The sequence below is a fragment of the Passer domesticus genome, chromosome 23 (genome assembly GCF_036417665.1).
Source record: "Passer domesticus isolate bPasDom1 chromosome 23, bPasDom1.hap1, whole genome shotgun sequence".
NCBI classification, from domain to species: domain Eukaryota; kingdom Metazoa; phylum Chordata; class Aves; order Passeriformes; family Passeridae; genus Passer; species Passer domesticus.
Genome location: NC_087496.1, coordinates 5,806,772 through 5,825,743, shown reverse-complemented (window position 1 = coordinate 5,825,743; position 18,972 = coordinate 5,806,772). Strand labels below are relative to the sequence as shown.

Sequence of the window (18,972 nt, the reverse complement as noted above, 5' to 3'; positions counted from 1 at the left end):
CAGTCTCTTTCAGAGCTGTTTTGTTCATTACTTTGTTCTCCCACGGCTCTCCTGGAGTCGGAGGCAGACCCAGGGAAGGGAGGGAATGGTTATCTCTCCATAAAACATCATTCCCAGCCAGGCAGGGCGCGTGCGCGCTTTTCCAGAGGAGCCGCCAGCAGGGGAAGATCCTTGTGCCAGCCGGGCCAGTGACACCATCCTGAGCTGCTGACAGCCACCTCCCCTGCCCCAGAGCCCGCTGAACCACACCCCAAACCCTGACCGCTGCTCCAGTGAAGGAGGAATGCCGCCAGCCGTGGATGTGTGTCCTGTTAGCCATGGATGTGTGTCCTGTCAGCCATGGATGTGTGTCCTGTTAGCATGGATGTGTGTCCTGTTAGCCATGGATGTGTGTCCTGTTAGCCATGGATGTGTGTCCTGTCAGCCATGGATGTGTGTCCTGTTAGCTGTGGATGTGTGTCCTGTTATCCATGGATGTGTGTCCTGTTAGCCATGGATGTGTGTCCTGTTAGCCATGGATGTCTGTCCTGTTAGCATGGATGTGTGTCCTGTTAGCCGTGGATGTGTGTCCTGTTATCCATGGATGTGTGTCCTGTTAGCCATGGATGTGTGTCCTGTTAGCATGGATGTGTGTCCTGTCAGCCATGGATGTGTGTCATTCTAGCCATGGATGTGTGTCCTGTTAGCCATGGCTGTGTGTCCCGTTAGCCATGGCTGTGTGTCCCTCCTGTTAGCATGGATGTGTGTCCTGTCAGCCATGGATGTGTGTCCTTCCTCTCAGCCATGTCTGTGTGTCCCTCTCAGCCATGTCTGTGTGTCCCTCTAGCCATGCCCTGGGGAGGAGCAGAGCTGTGGGTCTGGGCAGGCGGGAAGGTTTCTCCTGGGGGGGATGACTGGGTCGCACCCTGTTTTTCTTCCTGTTCTGACTGTCTGCCCGGAGTTCAGCTGCCCCAAGGAGAGCCTGAGCCCCATCTCACTGCTGAGGCACTGACTGCATCCCCAGGTGAATCTGGAAGCTGGGCCAGTCTCAGGGCTGGTTTACAGCAGCTCTGAGTGGAGCTAATTTGTTCCAAGAGCTCTGCACACCCTTCTCCTGTCTGCCCGCTCCTAAATCCAGCCTGATCCCTCTTTCCTTCCCAGCAAACCACCACAACAACACACAACATCTCTGCTAAACCCTCTGCACCCATAACCAGTCCAAAGCAGGGTTCCCTTTCCATTTATCACCTCCCCACAGTGAGCAATTCCCCCTCCATTTCATGGCTGGCTGGCCAAGGGCTCAGCCATGCTCACAGCCTTGGGAAGGGATTGGGATCCTTCTCTTCTGTGCTGGCAGCTCTGGAGCTCCTGCAGCAGCCAGCCTGGTTGGATTTAATGCATCCTCAGTGCTCCATGCAGCCTTTAAACAGCATTTACAGCAGAGCACCCTGTGCCCAGCCCGTGCCAGCCCAAACCAAGCCTGTCCCCAGCCTGGATTGTCACCGTGACCTGGTGCAAGGAGAGATTTGCCGGACTCTTTCTGCCTGCTGGTCCTTTGAGCAAGACAATGAGCTCAGACGATGCATATTTATAATACACCCCACCTGACACATTCCAGGGAGCCTGAGACAAGTTCACAGAGCTAAATTAAACCGAGTTGAAAAGCTTGGCAGAACAAACACTTCCCTGGCTTGGTTCTGAAGGCAGGAGCAGGATTGGCTAATTTGAGACACGCTCCAGTAGAGCACACACCCCCAGGCACAAGCTGGTTCCCAGCCTTGTTGTGGTGCCTTTTGTTTGCAAAGGGTTAATGGAAAGCTGCTCCCAGGAGCTGACAGGGCAAAGGGGAGGATAAACAGCGGGGCTTGCAAGGCACTGGGGGTTTTAAAGGGATCTGAAGTCTGAGGGAGGGGAGTGGGGAGGGTTTCTCTGGGGGCTGCTCTCTGGGCCGTGTGCGTTCAGTGAATCCCTTCCAGGGACAGCCAAGCATCCAGAGGATGAAAGGGATTCAGGAGGGCAAGAAACTGCTGGGAAAGCTGCACCAGCAGCACTGGACCAGGAGTGTGTGAGGCTGAAGTGCCTTCAGCCCTTCATCCCCTGGGTCCAAACCCTTCAGAGCCCTTGCTTTGATCCTGGTTTAAGGGGAGAGGAGAAAGGGAGCACAGCAGCTCACTCTGCTCCCACCTAGGTCCCCTCAGACCCTGCCCCATCTCAGACCCTTCCCTCGCTGCAGGTGGAGGGACCAGGCTGCACTTCACAGTGAAATCCTGTCCTGTGCAAACACAAACCCACATCCCACGTCAGTTCATGGTCTGCAGCACCACTTAACTCCTGGCAGGATCCAGACCCAGCTCTGTCACCAGGGGCTGCTCATGCAGGGAGAGGAACAGGGGCAGCTGCACCTCAGCTCAGGGAACAGGGGTGATTTGGTTAGGAAAGGCTTTTCTGAGCAGGAAGAGTGTCTGGGCTTCACTTGGAGACAAAAGCACCATGTCAGTAATTCCCATGCCAGTTATGTAACCCCAGCAAACCTCTGCACATGCTCAGGGGAAGAGTTTTCACCTGGGCAGGGCCTTTGTGATGAGATTTTCAATATTGTAATGAAGATAGCTCAGCTACAGGATGCATGGACCTTGAATGTTTTGCCACACAGACATCCATCAACATCTTGATTTAACACATCCTTAAGGCTTGTTGGTTCCAGGAGGTCCTGGAGTGAGATCTGCTGTCTGTTCCACTGATAGACAACATCTTCATTTACCCCATGCTTAAAACTTGTTAGTTCCAGGATGTCCTTGGCTGAGGGATGCTGCCTGCTCCCCTGATCAGGTCTCCTTTCTTCCTGATTAGGTTTGAAAGCCTACAAAGATCTGACAGCAGGGAACATCCTGACTCGAGATAATCTTGACCTATTCCACATTTTGCAGCCCAGCCAGCTAAAGGTTAAACTCCAAAATGAAGGCAGAGCTGCTCCTCTGCCTCCGTGCCCTGATATAAGTCAGATGGAATTTTCAGAGCCATCACAGCCTCTCCCATCGGGGTGTTTGTTGATGTAACTCTCACTTACACAATCAGCCACCACACAGGCGAGTGCCAAGGCATGGCTGCGATCCTGACAATGCCTCATTTCCCTGGAAATCCCCCTCTGCACAGGCTGGGCCCCCAAAATGTGCTGCTCACCTCCCACACGGCGCTGCTGGTCCTTGCAGAGGGGTGCTGGGAGTGTCCTGCTTTTACTGTATGTGTGATGGGGACAAAACCAGAGTCCCCAACGGTGGTTAGACAAACAAATGCCCCGACCCCTCTGCATTGTCCTTTCTTCTCCTCCCACAAGTGGGAATCCCTCTGTCCCTCTCTAATTTCCCTCCATTGAAGCCCAGAATCTGGGTATCCCCTGGGTGCTCAGCTCATTCCCAGCACGGCCATCCTCCTGTCTGGGCACTGATCCCAGCATCCCTTCAAGATCCCTGACCACTTTCCTCCCCTCTGTCATTTTTGCCAGCCCAGCTGGCACTTTGAGGCTTTTCAAGCCTCTCCCCAGCCTCTGATGAGGTTTTGGGAGAGCCTGCAAGTGCAGTGTGTGGATCCAGCCCTCCCTGGGGTGCCTGCTTTGAAGTGGACACTGGGATGTGCTGGGTTTTCGTGGGGATTTCACACACATTCCAGCAGGGAATGGCTTTGCCATGCAAGGCTCTCTCCAGTAATGACCAGTTTGTCCCTCTGCTCCCTTCCCCTGCAGGAAACACCATCCTTGGTTAAATAACATCTGGTTAAAGAGCTGCTGGCCGCAAAAACATGTCTGGAATGTGGCCCTAGCCCTTGGTGACCTCCCTTTTTATGCTGCCAGTGGCCACTGACAAGGACGGGGTTTGGATGCAGCAGTGGGAGCAGGGTGTTAACCCCTGGCGTCCAGCAGGGATGAGGATTCTGCAGAACTCTGGTGGGAACTCCACCACAGATTCCTCTTCCTGGGCTGGTTTTTCTTCTCTGTGCCACTCCAGCAAAGAGGGGGCAAACACAACCCTGGTGCCACCAATCCACCCCAAACTCACCTGCCAGCCCCACAGACCCCCTGCCTCCCACACCCAGGACTTGCAGGATGAGAAGCACTCCAGCCCGTTTTAGGGAAGGAGATGAGCCCTGGAGAAGAAGGAAAATGTTCTCTGGCATTTCCTCTGCCTCGCAGCCCTTAATTTTAGTTCTGCTTCATTTCCTTGCAGCTTGGCAGAGTAATGAACAATCAAATCCCTTTAGTAATTTATTTCTTGTGCCGCACAGTTTCGAGGAGGTGATGACACTTGAAATTGCCTCTCCTGGAGGGATGGAGGGGCTGGATCCTGCAGCCCATTACACCAGAACGTTCCTGTCCTGCTCTCAGCAGCCTGCCCAGAGCACAGCGTGCTCCCAAACCCATGTTCAGGCAGAGATACAGCCCTGCTCCCTTGATGAGTCCATTAAGGTCACGCTATTACAAGCAGCCACCAGATGAATTCTGTCAGATAGAAGGCACAGGAACTGCAGCTCAGACTCTCATCATTTGTGTTAATAGAGTTAATTTGCTCAACGATCCCCAGCAGCACTCCTGGGAATGTCTCACTCTGCCTGGCCGTGTGCCCCGGGCCGTGTTTGTCTCCTGTTGCCGTGGGGGTGTTTACAGCAGCGGGCAGCTGTGTCCTGCATGTCTCCAAAGGATGAGCTCACCTCCCGTTTGCATCCGGACCCAGGGGATGCCCGGCAGGGTGAGGAGGAGCTGCTCTGCTCCCCTGCCACCTGGCCAGAAGGGCACGGGCAGGGAAAGGGGGACAGTCCTCTCCTGTGCCCGGGCAGCTGCACCTCACACCCCTTCCTTCTGTCCTCTCCCAAAAACCCTGAGAGCTGCAGCAACCCAGAGCAGAAGGTGACTCTCCAGCCTCCTGGAGCAGGGAGGGAGCTGCTGGATGTGTGAGGATGGAGCTGCTGGATGTGTGTGAGGATGGAGCTGCTGGATGTGTGAGGATGGAGCTGCTGGATGTGTGTGATGGAGCTGCTGGATGTGTGAGGATGGAGCTGCTGGATGTGTGAGGATGGAGCTGCTGGATATGTGAGGAGGGAGCTGCTGGATGTGTGTGATGGAGCTGCTGGATGTGTGAGGATGGAGCTGCTGGATGTGTGAGGAGGGAGCTGCTGGATGTGCGAGGATGGAGCTGCTGGATGTGTGTGATGGAGCTGCTGGATGTGTGTGATGGAGCTGCTGGATGTGTGTGATGGAGCTGCTGGATGTGCGAGGATGGAGCTGCTGGATGTGTGAGGATGGAGCTGCTGGATGTGTGTGAGGATGGAGCTGCTGGATGTGTGAGGATGGAGCTGCTGGATGTGTGAGGATGGAGCTGCTGGATGTGTGAGGATGGAGCTGCTGGATGTGTGTGATGGAGCTGCTGGATGTGTGAGGATGGAGCTGCTGGATGTGTGAGGATGGAGCTGCTGGATGTGTGAGGATGGAGCTGCTGGATGTGTGAGGATGGAGCTGCTGGATGTGTGTGATGGAGCTGCTGGATGTGTGTGATGGAGCTGCTGGATGTGTGTGAGGATGGAGCTGCTGGATGTGTGAGGAGGGAGCTGCTGGATGTGTGTGATGGAGCTGCCGGATGTGTGTGATGGAGCTGCTGGATGTGTGAGGATGGAGCTGCTGGATGTGTGTGATGGAGCTGCTGGATGTGTGTGATGGAGCTGCTGGATGTGTGTGATGGAGCTGCTGGATGTGTGAGGATGGAGCTGCTGGATGTGTGTGATGGAGCTGCTGGATGTGTGTGATGGAGCTGCTGGATGTGTGTGATGGAGCTGCTGGATGTGTGAGGATGGAGCTGCTGGATGTGTGTGATGGAGCTGCTGGATGTGTGAGGATGGAGCTGCTGGATGTGTGAGGATGGAGCTGCTGGATGTGTGAGGATGGAGCTGCTGGATGTGTGTGATGGAGCTGCTGGATGTGTGTGATGGAGCTGCTGGATGTGTGAGGATGGAGCTGCTGGATGTGTGAGGATGGAGCTGCTGGATGTGTGAGGATGGAGCTGCTGGATGTGTGTGATGGAGCTGCTGGATGTGTGTGATGGAGCTGCTGGATGTGTGAGGATGGAGCTGCTGGATGTGTGTGATGGAGCTGCTGGATGTGTGTGATGGAGCTGCTGGGTGTGTGAGGATGGAGCTGCCGGATGTGTGTGATGGAGCTGCTGGATGTGTGAGGATGGAGCTGCTGGATGTGTGTGATGGAGCTGCTGGATGTGTGTGATGGAGCTGCTGGATGTGTGTGATGGAGCTGCTGGATGTGTGTGATGGAGCTGCTGGATGTGTGAGGATGGAGCTGCTGGATGTGTGTGATGGAGCTGCTGGATGTGTGAGGATGGAGCTGCTGGATGTGTGAGGATGGAGCTGCTGGATGTGTGAGGATGGAGCTGCTGGATGTGTGTGATGGAGCTGCTGGATGTGTGTGATGGAGCTGCTGGATGTGTGTGATGGAGCTGCTGGATGTGTGTGATGGAGCTGCTGGATGTGTGAGGATGGAGCTGCTGGATGTGTGTGATGGAGCTGCTGGGTGTGTGAGGATGGAGCTGCCGGATGTGTGAGGAGGGAGCTGCTGGATGTGTGAGGATGGAGCTGCTGGATGTGTGTGATGGAGCTGCTGGGTGTGTGAGGATGGAGCTGCCGGATGTGTGAGGATGGAGCTGCTGGATGTGTGAGGATGGAGCTGCTGGATGTGTGTGATGGAGCTGCTGGATGTGTGTGATGGAGCTGCTGGATGTGTGAGGATGGAGCTGCCGGATGTGTGAGGAGGGAGCTGCTGGATGTGTGTGAGGAGGGAGCTGCTGGATGTGTGTGAGGAGGGAGCTGCCGGATGTGTGAGGAGGGAGCTGCTGGATGTGTGTGATGGAGCTGCTGGATGTGTGTGATGGAGCTGCTGGATGTGTGAGGATGGAGCTGCTGGATGTGTGTGATGGAGCTGCTGGATGTGTGAGGATGGAGCTGCTGGATGCTCCTGTGGCCCTGGTGCTGCTGCCTCCCCTCCTGCCCCTCACACACCTTCCAGGACTGTCACTGTCCCTGTCCTGGTGTCCCCAGCTGTCCCCACCCAATCCTGCTCCAGGAGAGGCCCCAGTGAAGAAAACAACTCAGGCTTCACATTCCCGACCCTTTTCCTGATTTCTCCCTCCCGTTACTGGCACTGCAAGGCTTCTCACACACCTTTCCCCCTCACCTAACTTCCCAAATGACAAAAGCACCAATAATTAACCACGCAGCCTCATTGAGCAGGGAGTTTCTCAGCTTGGACACAGAGAGCTTCCCTCTTCTCCAGCATGGAGCAAATGGAAAAGCAGGAAAGGGAGCAACCAGTGAGCAGCACAGAGAGCTGAAGGCCATGGGTACCAAAGCCAGGCTTACCCTGGGGACACAACAGGAGTAAAGAGCACCCCTGCACTGTTCCACAGCAGGTGGATGTGGCCAAGAGAGCCAAAATGACCCAGAAAAGGCACAAGATTTGAAAAGCTGCTTATGGTCTGTCTCCAGAGACTGGCAGACTTTTGTTTGTGGCTTCTGAGATGAGAAAACAATTTCCCTGTGTTTGAGGGTGGCAAAGCTGAGGAGCTTGCTGGACAGCATCTCCTTGGATACTCCACTTATTATAAGCAAACAGAGGGGTTGGAAGACTCAGCTGAGGAGATTCCTCACTCTCTGCTGTTGGATTTTTACTATTTGTTAGAATAGTTAAATTTGAGAAGGTTAAATTCCAGCAGAATGGAGGAGGGCACAGAGAACGACTCGAATCCTGCACGGTGGTTTCCTGGCATCACAGAAAAAGGAAACACAGGCTCCAGGTAATGAAGAATTAAAAGGCAGGAATATAATCAATGCCAGTCTGTGAGGGTCAGGGGAAATGGGCCTTGTCAGTCAAACACAATGTCATTTTTTTGCCTACTAAACCAGTCATGTCATCAAAACAAGTGTGGAGATGGGATGGAAAATAGATTTAGGATGACTGACAGGATCTGGGAGTTGAACACAGAGGCTGCCAGAGCTGGTCAGTCACAAGGTCACCCCCTCACCCAGGACAAGCCCTCCCCACCTCCAAATCTCCCTGTCCCACCCCAATCCCCTGCTGGGGGCCAGCCTCTGGGCTCAGCTGGATGCCAGGAGAGGGGAGGTGACCCCTCTGTGACACAGGGCCTTGAGGAAAGGACATTCCAGGCAAGGGACAGGGCTCTCAGAGCCTCTGTGGAGGGTGCAGATCTGCCTGTGCACGTCCCTCCTTTTGGGGACAGGCTCCAGCAGCCTCCTCCTCGCCTCCCCCCGTTCTGTTGCTCAGGTAACACTTTCAAGGCAGGTCCTCCAAGCAAATTTTTAGGTCAGTTATAATTGGAGAAGCTCACACGGAGCTATAAAACATCAGTTAATACGCTGGAACTATCTAGTTAAATGCCAATTATAAAACCCCATAAGCTCCTCAACTCAAATATATTAATAACATAATTAAACATTTATTGCTTATGCAAATTAAAAGTTCAGTTAATCGGACGTCAACGAAACCCCAGGAAGTGACCATTTAAGTAACTAATTCCTATTTAATTACGATTCCTCCCCGTTGCAAAGCCCCCCACGCCATCCTTGCTGGGCAGTGTTTACTCCAGCTTGGCATTCCCAGCCCATTCCCATTCCATTCACAACCCCAGACAGCTGCAGCCTTCAGAGCACAGCTGGCAGCAGCTGGACTGGGCACACTGGGGGAATTATAGACCTGGGGACGAGCACCTCGGGCTGGGCTCAGCCCCCTGGGTGGACAGATCTGTGTGCCAGCACCAAGCCACTGTGCGTTGTTCTGGTGACACTGGAAGGGCTGGGAGTGCAGCAGTGGGGCGAGGCTGGAAATGAAGCGTTTATTCCTCGGGGAATGGAGGGATTTGTTTCCCCTGGTGAGCAGAGCCATACGCATGGACTCCCTCCCTCCTCCCCTCCCTCCACGGGCAATCAGTTAAACCTGACAGGTGTGAAGTTGGCAAATTTCTCTTCCAAGCCCTGAGGAAAACAGGCTGGCAGGAGTTTGGGGTGTTCAGGGAGATGAGGGAGAGAGGGAAACATTCCCACACCCTCCCTCTTTGGGGTGAGGGGTGGCTCAGGCTGGGTGGAGGGAGGGAAGGTGCACCTGGGGCTCAGGATGAGGCTGGAAAAGGACTTGAAAACCACAAAAATCAGAACCCCCCCTCCTCTCACAGCTCCCTTAGGATTTGATCCCTAATCACCTCCAGGGATTTATCCAGTGCTGAGCTCCCCAGCAAACCACAGGACAGTGCCTTCTGCACGGAGGCAGAAAAAGATCATTTACTGTTCACATTCAAACCGTTCTCCTCCCAAAATTCCCAACCATTCAGACAAAACCCTCTGCCTGCTTCCTACCAGGACCTGGGTTTGGTCCAGCAGTTGTGAAATCTGTGGAGGAGGGAGCATCCTTAGCTCACCTTGAGCCTGGCTTAGTCAGATGAGGCCACATTCACCTCAGCTGCCGAGGTGAAGGGAGCAGCTCGGATGGCAGATATCCATAAATCACTGCCTTTCAATAATTCAGCCCCTGGAGGGTGACACAACATTTTTACCCTACATTTCAGGTGAAAACATCAGCCTGGCTCTCTGATTTCTGCTCGCCAGCATGTGAAATTCCAGCAGTGCAACACGCATCCATTTTTTATTCTTTTTTTTTTTTTTTTTTTTTTTTACAGGCTGAGCCTTGCTCTGCAAATGCTCTCTAAATCCAGGCTGCATCTAAACACGTCTGGGAAGGCTGTGAAATGCCTTGTTTGAAGGAGGAGGAGGAGGAAGAGAGAAGCAGCCCCCCTCTGCTTCTGCCAGGCACCACTGAGGGCATCTGAGGCTCAACAGCACTTCTGGTGTCACAGGTCCCTCAGCTGGAATCCATTTGCATAAAGCAATTTCCTCCAACAAATATGTTCATACAAATCAAACTGGAGATTGCAAATAATTTGAAAGTGAAAAAAAAAAAAAAAGAATCAAAAAACAAACCCAACCCTAATCAAACATATTTGTTGCTACAAGTAATTCAGTGAGTTTCTCGTGGTTACATTTACCCAGCGGTGGCTGGAGGAGATTTAATGGGCTCTGTGTGACCTTGAGTGCTCCGAGCTGAGCTGCAGCAGGGCTTGCCTCTCACCTCACGAGGAATTTGGGATTGAGGGTCACAGATTTCAGCGACCTGACCTGTTTCCAGTGCCCCCTCACTGGTTTAACATCTCCCAGTCCCCACCTCCTCCTCTGTCTGCTGGAGCCCTTTGGCTCCTGCACTTCCAACTCTGGTTCTGTGGATCCTGGGTGATCCCCCTGGTTTTGGGTCTTGTGCAAGGTGTTCATCCCAGCTGCTGTTCCAGGGATATCAGGCAGGTTCCCTGGAAATTCCCTGATTACCCCGAGCTGCATCTCACCACAAATCCCACTCCAACTCCTTTATTTGGGCAGAAATAAACCCCCAGGGTGGCCAGGAATGGTGAGGGAATGCACAGGAGGGGAACCTGGCTCTGCACCTCCACCGGGGACATTCCAGCCACAAATTCCACTTGCATTCAGCAGGGAGGGGAATCCACCAGGCTCACAAATCCCCTCCTGCCCTGATGCAGCTCCTCAGGGCTCTGCAGCCCCTTTTGGGGCCAGCAGGGCTCTCCTGCAGATCCGTGCCTTGGAAAAGGGATCCAAGGCACTTTTTATTCCAGCAGGCACTGCTTGTGCTCCCATCCCCAGCGTGTTTCTGCTCGGTTCCAAAGAAACCCAATCCTTGGGGGCACTGCCTGGGGGGCTGGCCCTGCTGCCTTCAGCCCTCTGCAACCCGAGCTGCTGAGGAGAGGCCCCAGGTCCTGGGTTTTATCCATCATCACTGAACTCTCAGCATTTCCCAGGGGCTCATCCCAGCCAAGACAGCCCCTCCTGTCCTTCTTCCCAGCTCTGCAGGGCTGCTTTTGTTCCTTCCCACCCCCAGAGCTGGCTGAGGCAGCTGTGGTCAGTCCTGAAGGAAAGCTGCACCTCCAGCAGGTGCCACGGCTAACGGGGCAAAATGAGAGGGGGAAAATGGGGGGAGAGAGAGACACAGCCCAGAGAGTGGTCACAAATCCCCTGGGTCACCCTGGAGCCTGGCTCTTCCTCCTCTTCCACAAGGAAAGCACTCCCAGGGATGTCTCTAATCCCCCCCAAAGCAGAGTGGCTGAGCCCTGTGAGCAGCACAGGAGTTTGGAGGGTTCTGCCAGGCTGCACACAGGGCACCAGCCTGGCACCAGCCCCAGGCACCAAACCACTCCTTCCCAGCCTCATCCTGAGCATTGCCCTCTCCCTCCAGCTCCAATCCCAATTTGGGTCAGCGTCCCTCTCCCTCTGTGCTGGGCAGCTCTGGGATTTGGCTCAGATTTGGATTCAGGCTTCCAGCACATCACCCACGTGCTGAGGTTGGGTGCAAAAAGCCCTTCCCAGGGAGTATCCCGCTTTCCCAGAGGATGGCAGAGGAGCTGCTGGTACCAGTGCAAGGACAGCAGAAATGTTTCCTCTGATCTGCCTCCTTCCCTGGCCAAAGCCTGGCCTCAGTCTTTGGGAACAAAGCTTCTTTTGTGGCCTTCTGTCACACACAGTGTCCTTCCCAAGGCAGGACATGGGGACATTGATGTCTCAGGTTTCAGCTTTTTTATTTTCAGGTTCTGAGCTGCTTTGGTGTGTGGGTCTGGGTTCACATCAGGGGATGGTGAGCTCTGCACAGAGCAGGGAGACAAAACAATTCCTGCTCCAGCTGGGCACCAAGGACAAATGATCCAAATCTCAGCCCAAGAGCACAAACCCCATGGGCTGGAGAGAGAAAAACAAGCAGGATGGGACTGCAGGGGCTGCAGCTGGGGTTGGACACTGAACTGCAATGTGCACATGGAGCAGAGCTGAGCCCAGGGAGAGACCCCATGACCTCGTGTCCACTTTAGGACCATTTTGGGTTGTGCGGCCCAAGGTGGATCCATTGAGGCCTCTTAATAAATCCCTACATTTTTCTTTAGCTCCGTCTAGTCTCTGTTCTGGGTCATCCTTCTCAAGGTTTCAATTTGCCCTGAGCTCACCCTGAGCCTGCAGAGAGTTTTGAAGCCCCATTGCCATGGCAGGCACGTGTGGCTCTCTAAAACATCCTCCAGTTTCTCTGCCTCCTGGCCCTGCCACATTTCTAGGGAAATATTGACATTTTTCCAATAGCCTGTCCCACCTGCTGCAGCCGGCAGTGAGAACTTCCTCAGCCACAGACACTTGTCCTAACTTTTCACAGATTTTTCGATGGATTTTTCTGCCCTGTGTTTTTCCTAGCTGTTTATTTTTAAGCTCAGGTTAACTTTGGGTCTCAGCCAAGGAATTTCACTGTTTACGTCAACAAAGGGAAGCTCTCCCAGCCTTGTTCAGCCTGCACTGGATCTGCTGTCCAGGAATTCCACACAAAACCACCATGCCAGTGGCAAACCCAGTCATCCCCAATCACCTTCTCCAGCCCATTGCTATTTTGGAACTTTCTTAACCCTTAACCTTCAGCCTTCAGCTGCAAGCAACTCCCCTTCTAAAATACAAATACAAATAATTGGAATTTCCAAAAAACACTGCACATGCTGGGATATTTCCAACCCAAACCATTGGCAAACAGGTGCCATGTGATTCCCCTCACAGCTCCCAGTCACTGAGTGCAAAACGACGCAGCCACAGATGCCCCAAAAAGAAGGAGAAAGTCTCTTTTTTTAAAATTCTTTATTTATAAAAAAGTACATTATTTTTTTCCACAGCTCAGCCACTATTGGTTTTTTATACAAGTAAAAGGAAGGGTGATGCAACACCCCGCCCACACAAATTATAACCATGAAAATACCCTCCCTCCCCAACCCAGGACTCAAAATGAACAAATTACAAAGGATGGAAAACAAAACCAAACAAAATAAAACAAAAAAACCCCAAAACAAATAAAAAAAAACCTCATAAAAGAAAACAAAAAAAAAGAAAAAACCCCAAACCGAAATCATGAAAGTCCATTACATTATTATTATTATTATTATTTTTATTTTTTATTTTGTACAAAAGCACTTACAACACAGATTACAAAATAAAAAAAAAAAAAGAAATAAAAGAACAAAAAAAGTGGGGTTGGGGTTGTTTGTTTGTCTGTCTGCGGTTTTAATTCCACAATGATCATTACAGCCAGAGGACGAAAAAAAGAGAGATAAAAATCACTGGAGCTGAGGAATCATGTTTTAAAAAAAGAGAAAGGCCAAAGAAAAGCAAATCCAGCTCCTCAAGGAGAGTCCCTCCACCAAGAGCAGAGGCTCTGACTCCGTGTGCTCCTTAATTCACCCCGGGGGAGCCAGGCAGGGAAACCCCCTGGTCCCAAATCCAAGCTCAGCCTTAGGCTTGGCTTTCCTTCCCCTGCTGATGGGCTGAGCCCCCCCTGCTCTCCCCCAGCCCCTCTGCCCTTGGCCCCACTCTGGGGTGGGTTTGGGATTGAAGGGAAGGGCCCAGGACCTTCCCTGTGCCAAGGATTCCCAGGGAAAAGCCCAAACTGGAGCAGATTCCTTGGGGTGAAGGGCATGGGGTAGGGAGGGTGAGGGGCTGTTTCACACCTATCAGTAAAAAACAGGCAGTGTCCCCTGTCCCCACACCTGCACACACCCCAAACCTCAGTGCAGGGAAACCTAAAAGTGGATTTTAACCCGCTGGGAACCTGGGATCCCCCCATTGCCACCCCGGGAAGCTCAGAGCCTGCAGGAATGGCACAGCTGAGCCCCACAAGGGCAGTGGGGTTTTTCTCTCCACCTAATCTGCTCCCCAAACCCCAAAAGTCAGCGTGTGTGTGCGTGTGCTTGTGCACGGCAAAGGGAAAGAGCCCAGCAGAGCAGCAGCCCTGCTCCAATCACGCTCCCTTCTCTAATTGCCTCGAGATCAATCTTTGGAGTCTCTCTCTCCCTAACCCTCCCTGATTTTTGCTGAACTGTTGTTGTGTTTCTTTTTGACTCAACATCAGGAAAATGGCTCCCTTTGTCCCTCATGTCTTTGCAGTCAATTTGGTACAACCATCTCAGTTTGTTGATTTATTTCATGAGGAAATCTTCAGGTTGTTTTTTTTTTCTTATTTTTTTTTCCCCTGCTTGAATGAAAATGATTTAACATGGGAAAAAAACTCAACAAACCTGGTAATTAAATAAGGGAAAATAACATCACTAGGGTGAATTGCAATGAATAATCCTAGAGAAAAGCCCCAGCAGGGAAACAGCTGGGGTGTCTTTGTACATAAAGCACAGGCTCGTTGTGGGTTGTGACACAGATCTGTTTGCTTGCACAGCTCCCTGAATTCACAGGGAGGGAAATGGGGGATTGGCCCAAATTCACCTGAATTTTGGGTCGCTGACCCCTCTCGCTGCCTGCTCAGCTTCCCCACCCACCCTGAGGTACCACGAGCTTTGTTATTATCCAGGGTGAGGCTGGGAAAAGGGAGAAGCACCAGGCTGATGCCCCTGTTCCCTGGCAGGGATCCCTGCCAGGGGAGGGGAGGAGGCACTGACAGGGCAGAAACCCAGCCCAGGGGGGCCACACCAGCTCGGGACTGGTGTGAAATGGGACATTTCCTGCTCCCTAGCACCTGGAAAGGAGGAATCCCGTGGACAGCTTCCCTCTCCCAGCTGGAAGCTCCCTCTAATCCTTGCCAGGCATTTCTGCCTCCTTAGCACCTCTGATGAAAGGGGGGTGAGAGAAGCAGGGGATTTTTCACTTGAGGCAGCCTGTGTGGCACTCCAGCCCGACAGAATCTGCCCTCTGAGGGAAACTGGGGCACAAAGGGACAGGTGACACTGCCACCAGGGCAAAGAGCAGCCCAGGCTGGCCCTGCACAGTCCCAGCTCATCCCCTCCCCGTGGTTCTTCACTCTGACCTCTCTCCTGAGCTCACCCCTGCACTCAGGTGGGAACAGGGATCACTTTCTGCTTGATGATGCTGGAAAAACTCATCTAATTCCCTTCAAGGGTCCCCTCAGAGCAATTTAACCCAGAAAAGGCAGTGATGCTATTACTGGACCAAAACAGCTCTCAGATGAAGCATCAATCTGATTTTCTTCCCCCACACTTCTTTTTTCTTCCACCTTGCTATGGATTAATGGCTAATCACCCGGCTAATTACCACCCCAAGAGTCTCTTGGCCATCTAGCTGACCTTGCAAGGGACAGCAAGAAGCAAATGACAGCACAGAGGTGGCATTTCTCCACGGCTGTGGTGGTAATTGCACCAGGGGAGCAATGCTGAAGAGCTCAAGGATGAGAGAAATGCAGCACCGAGCCTTGGACTCGCAGGGTGCCTCACTGCTGTGCCAGGCAACGCTGTCTAAGGATCTTCCACTCCAGGTTCTGGATGAAAAATGCTCATTTGACCCCTTTTCTGAACCACTCTGAGGAGGTAAGTGTCTGAGCTAAGTCCTAAATTTGGGCTGGTGCAAAAAGGGCAGGAAAGGGAATCGTGTAGAGGCTCTAGTTTGGAAATCCCACATTGCTCCATCTCTCCTTTCCTTTCCCTGGTTCCCAGTGGGTTTTTGAGCCCTCACTCAGTGTGTGAATGGGCAATAAATAATCCAAGGAGGCTACAGCTCCAAAAATGACACCTTCAAAGGCAAGCTAATAACTCCCAAAGCTGATTTCTTAGGGTTCCTTTGCTCTGACCTCTCTCAGGCCATTGTGCCCCACTTGCCAGCCTTTGCACCTTTGTTCTTTAGGACACAGAGCTGTGGTGGGAATTGGCCAGACCTGAGTAGTGGCCTCAACGTGAAGAATCACTGCTGGACCCTGCAGATTTTGTAAAAGACTGTTTTCTTGCAAAGCCAGCCCCTCACAGGGTGTGCCTGGGCTGGGGAAATCTGCAGGGCAGGATCTCACAGGTGCCTGCTGGTGCCTGCCCAGAGCTTGCTGTTGGAGGCACTGTCACCCTCCTGTTCCCAGCCTGGCTGTGGGGCTCACATCTGAAGGATTATTCACTCCAGAGCTGGACTTTGTTGGGAATTCTCCCTGCACCACACACTGAGCCAGATTACAGGCTCTCCCTCTGGGGGAATCAAAGCCCTGTGTGTGTGCTGCTCTCCCGAGGCACTGGAGGGAAGTCATTCCCACCCCTAATCATCACTAATCAGAGCTTTGGAGAGATATTAGGATGTTTTATTCCCTTTACTGGGGGCTTTCCTGCTAGCAGGGTGCTCCTGGTGGCAGCGGACGGAGCTGGGGCGGTTCAGCCTGAGGGACCCCGAGGGAATCTCTGCCTGCCCTGGCTCTGAGGGCACACAGCAGCCTTCCTGTGGCATGTGGCTGTCATGCCAGAAGCCAGGAAGCCTGAGGGGCTGGCAGGAACAGCAGAGACATTACAGCCCTACAATTGGATTGCCCACTGCCCTACCCCACTAATGCAATCAGAGCACGCTGGGGATGGCTCAGGCTGTGCTCTGCACCGAGCACCTCACAGGAAAGGAAAGCTTTGGAGGCTGCTGGATCAGAGATCTGACCTTGGCTCATCTGTGTGGGTCTGCCTCTCCACCCTCCTCCCTTTTTGCAGCAGGATAACCGCTGTGGAACAAAACCCAGCGGGTAAGGCAGGAGGAGAATTAGTCCTGCTATTTTTAGATGTGCATGATAATACAGCTCAGAAAACTGGGGATTTCTTTTCAAACAAAAGATTTATTTATACATCAAATTAAAAAAAAAAATAAAATATAACCCACAAGAAGAAAAATAAGCCCCAACCCAATGAATCTAATTTGGAGATGGTCGGTGTGAGACAGAGGGCCCTGAAGTCTGGAATCCCATTTATTCACAGAGCAGAGATAGCAGCAATCCAAACCTCCCCAGCACAACGCCGTGGCTCAAGGCAAGGAGGGAAAGATCAATACCCCAGGCTCAATCCCTCCTACCCTGTCTGCCAAGCCTGTGCTCAGGAGAGGGATGTGATATTGGAAAAGTGGCAATCAATGCCACCTACGTGGTGCAGCCACGGGCTGGGGTTGTTGCTAGGAGAGAGAGAGAAAGAGAAAGAGAGAAGAGAGAGAGAGAGGAGCACCCCCAAGCTCTGATCAAAATAAAAAACAAAGTGTAAACACATGACAATTAAGTCTTAGTGGTATAATAAAATAAACCTCAGGGGCTGGTCCTACCCTGCCTGGTGTGCAGGGCAGAGCTGAAGGCAGTGAATGTGTGCAAGCAAAGTGTCCTCAGTTGGTCCCTTCCCCAGTGGATGTGCCCGGCACAGTGGTGCCCCAGTGAACTGCTCTGTGGCTGGTACCAGAGACAACAACAGCAACAAGAACAAAAAAGAGCCAGCCTTTCTCCGAGCCATCACGGGGGGAAGTGTCAGCAATAAATACTCCTTTTCTTTCGTTTCAAAGAACACTCAAACAAAGACAGAAAAATGAAAAGTCAGGCGATAATAAATTGTAGGAGGAAAATGGCAGTTTTGTTTCCCTGCTCTGCTATCAGCCCCTACACATGGGGTTTGGTCAAGGGCGTTTTTTCCCCCCTTTCTCTCATTTTCCTTTTATTGAGTCATTAAAAACTGAGTGTGGTTCTCTCCAGGTGTGCAGCAGGCAATGGGAATGTCACCCAGACCCCACCAAAAAAAAAAAAAAAAAAAAAAAAAAAAGTGATTAGGGGAAAAAAAAACCCAAAATCCATTCACCTGATAATGGCACCTATGTTTCCATTGCCATAAAACTCTCTTGGCCTCCGTCCTACGGACAGCCCACCTGCCCCCCTCCCAAGGTTAAAAAACAAACAAAGAAGACAACATACAAACAAATTTCCAGTGTTTCAGGGAGGTGGGAGTGGGAGGAGGAAGCCTCGGGGAGGGAAGGGCACTCTGAGACATGAAGACACAAACAGAGTGTAATATACAGGCTGGGCAACAGTCGTTAAAGCAAAGAGTAACACCTAAGCCACCGACCAATACAAACACCACAGAAGGGGACGAAAGTCGTCGAAGAGAGAAATTAAAAAGCCAAACCAAAACCGAGAGAAAATAATTACCCGACCTCCCGCCCTCCCGCACGAGCCCCGCCCCCCCTCCCCAAAAAAAATGATCCGTAAGCAAAGCCGCCCTCCCTCCCCGCTGGCCCCCAGCATCCAAAAAGTCTGTGCGGGGCCGGGGCGTGCGTGGGTGTGCTCGGAGGGATGCAGGGCAGGGAGGGCATCGCTCGTGAGCGCGTTTGTGAGCGTGTGTTTGAGTGTGAGTGCGTGAGTGTAGCAGAGGGGCGTGGAGCTACACGTACCACTCCTTTTTGGAAATAAAAGACCCGTCGTTCTGCGACACCATGTTGTCGGCCAGGTCGAGCTGCTCGGGGTCGTACTGGAAGCCGAGTGTCCTCTCGTCGTAAGGTTCGGGGTGGGCCTCGCCCTCGTCGACGGTGAAGTAAGGCCTCTTGGCATCCTCCTCGTAGGCTTTGGGGCCGCCCAGCTTGCGCTCGCCTCCCGCATCCTCATCCTCGTCCTCGTAGGTGCTGCCGCCCAAGGGGCCCGGCTTCTTCTCGTCGTCCGAGTCGTCGGGGTACTGGAGGTTCTGGGCCATGGGGGGGTGGTGCTGTGGGATGCCAGCCTTGCTGTAGCCGTTGCCGTACACGTGCTTCTTTGTGCTGTAGTCACCCTTGAAGGTGTGACGCCGGCGCCGGAGTACCACAAAGAGCACCACGGCCACCAGCAGGACCAGCGAGACGCCTCCCACTATGCCCCCAATCACCGGTGTGGGGATGTTCGGCTGCACCATGGATTTGTGATCATCGATTGGAGACGGGGTGTAGGGAAATTCTGGGTAGGAAAAGACAGATGGAAGGGGGAACAGTGTCAAACCATGCGGAAACGCGCCCTCCCTCCACGCTCTCATTGCCAGTTTGGGGGTGAGGGGGTGGGAAGATGAGGGTAAGGAACAGGGAAGGGAAAAACTGGGGAAAGGGGAAGAG

The 18,972-nt window shown here is 52.8% G+C and overlaps 1 protein-coding gene across 1 annotated transcript in view; it reads right to left on the bottom strand.

Moving 5' to 3' along the window:
- Positions 1 to 14,114: 14,114 nt before the first annotated feature.
- NECTIN1 (nectin cell adhesion molecule 1) overlaps positions 14,115 to 18,972 on the bottom strand; it is a 61,018-nt gene continuing 56,160 nt past the window's right edge. Inside the window, 1 exon segment of the mRNA XM_064398051.1 lies at positions 14,115 to 18,820. Within this exon segment, the coding sequence (XP_064254121.1) occupies positions 18,279 to 18,820 (542 nt within the window). The 3' untranslated portion in view covers positions 14,115 to 18,278.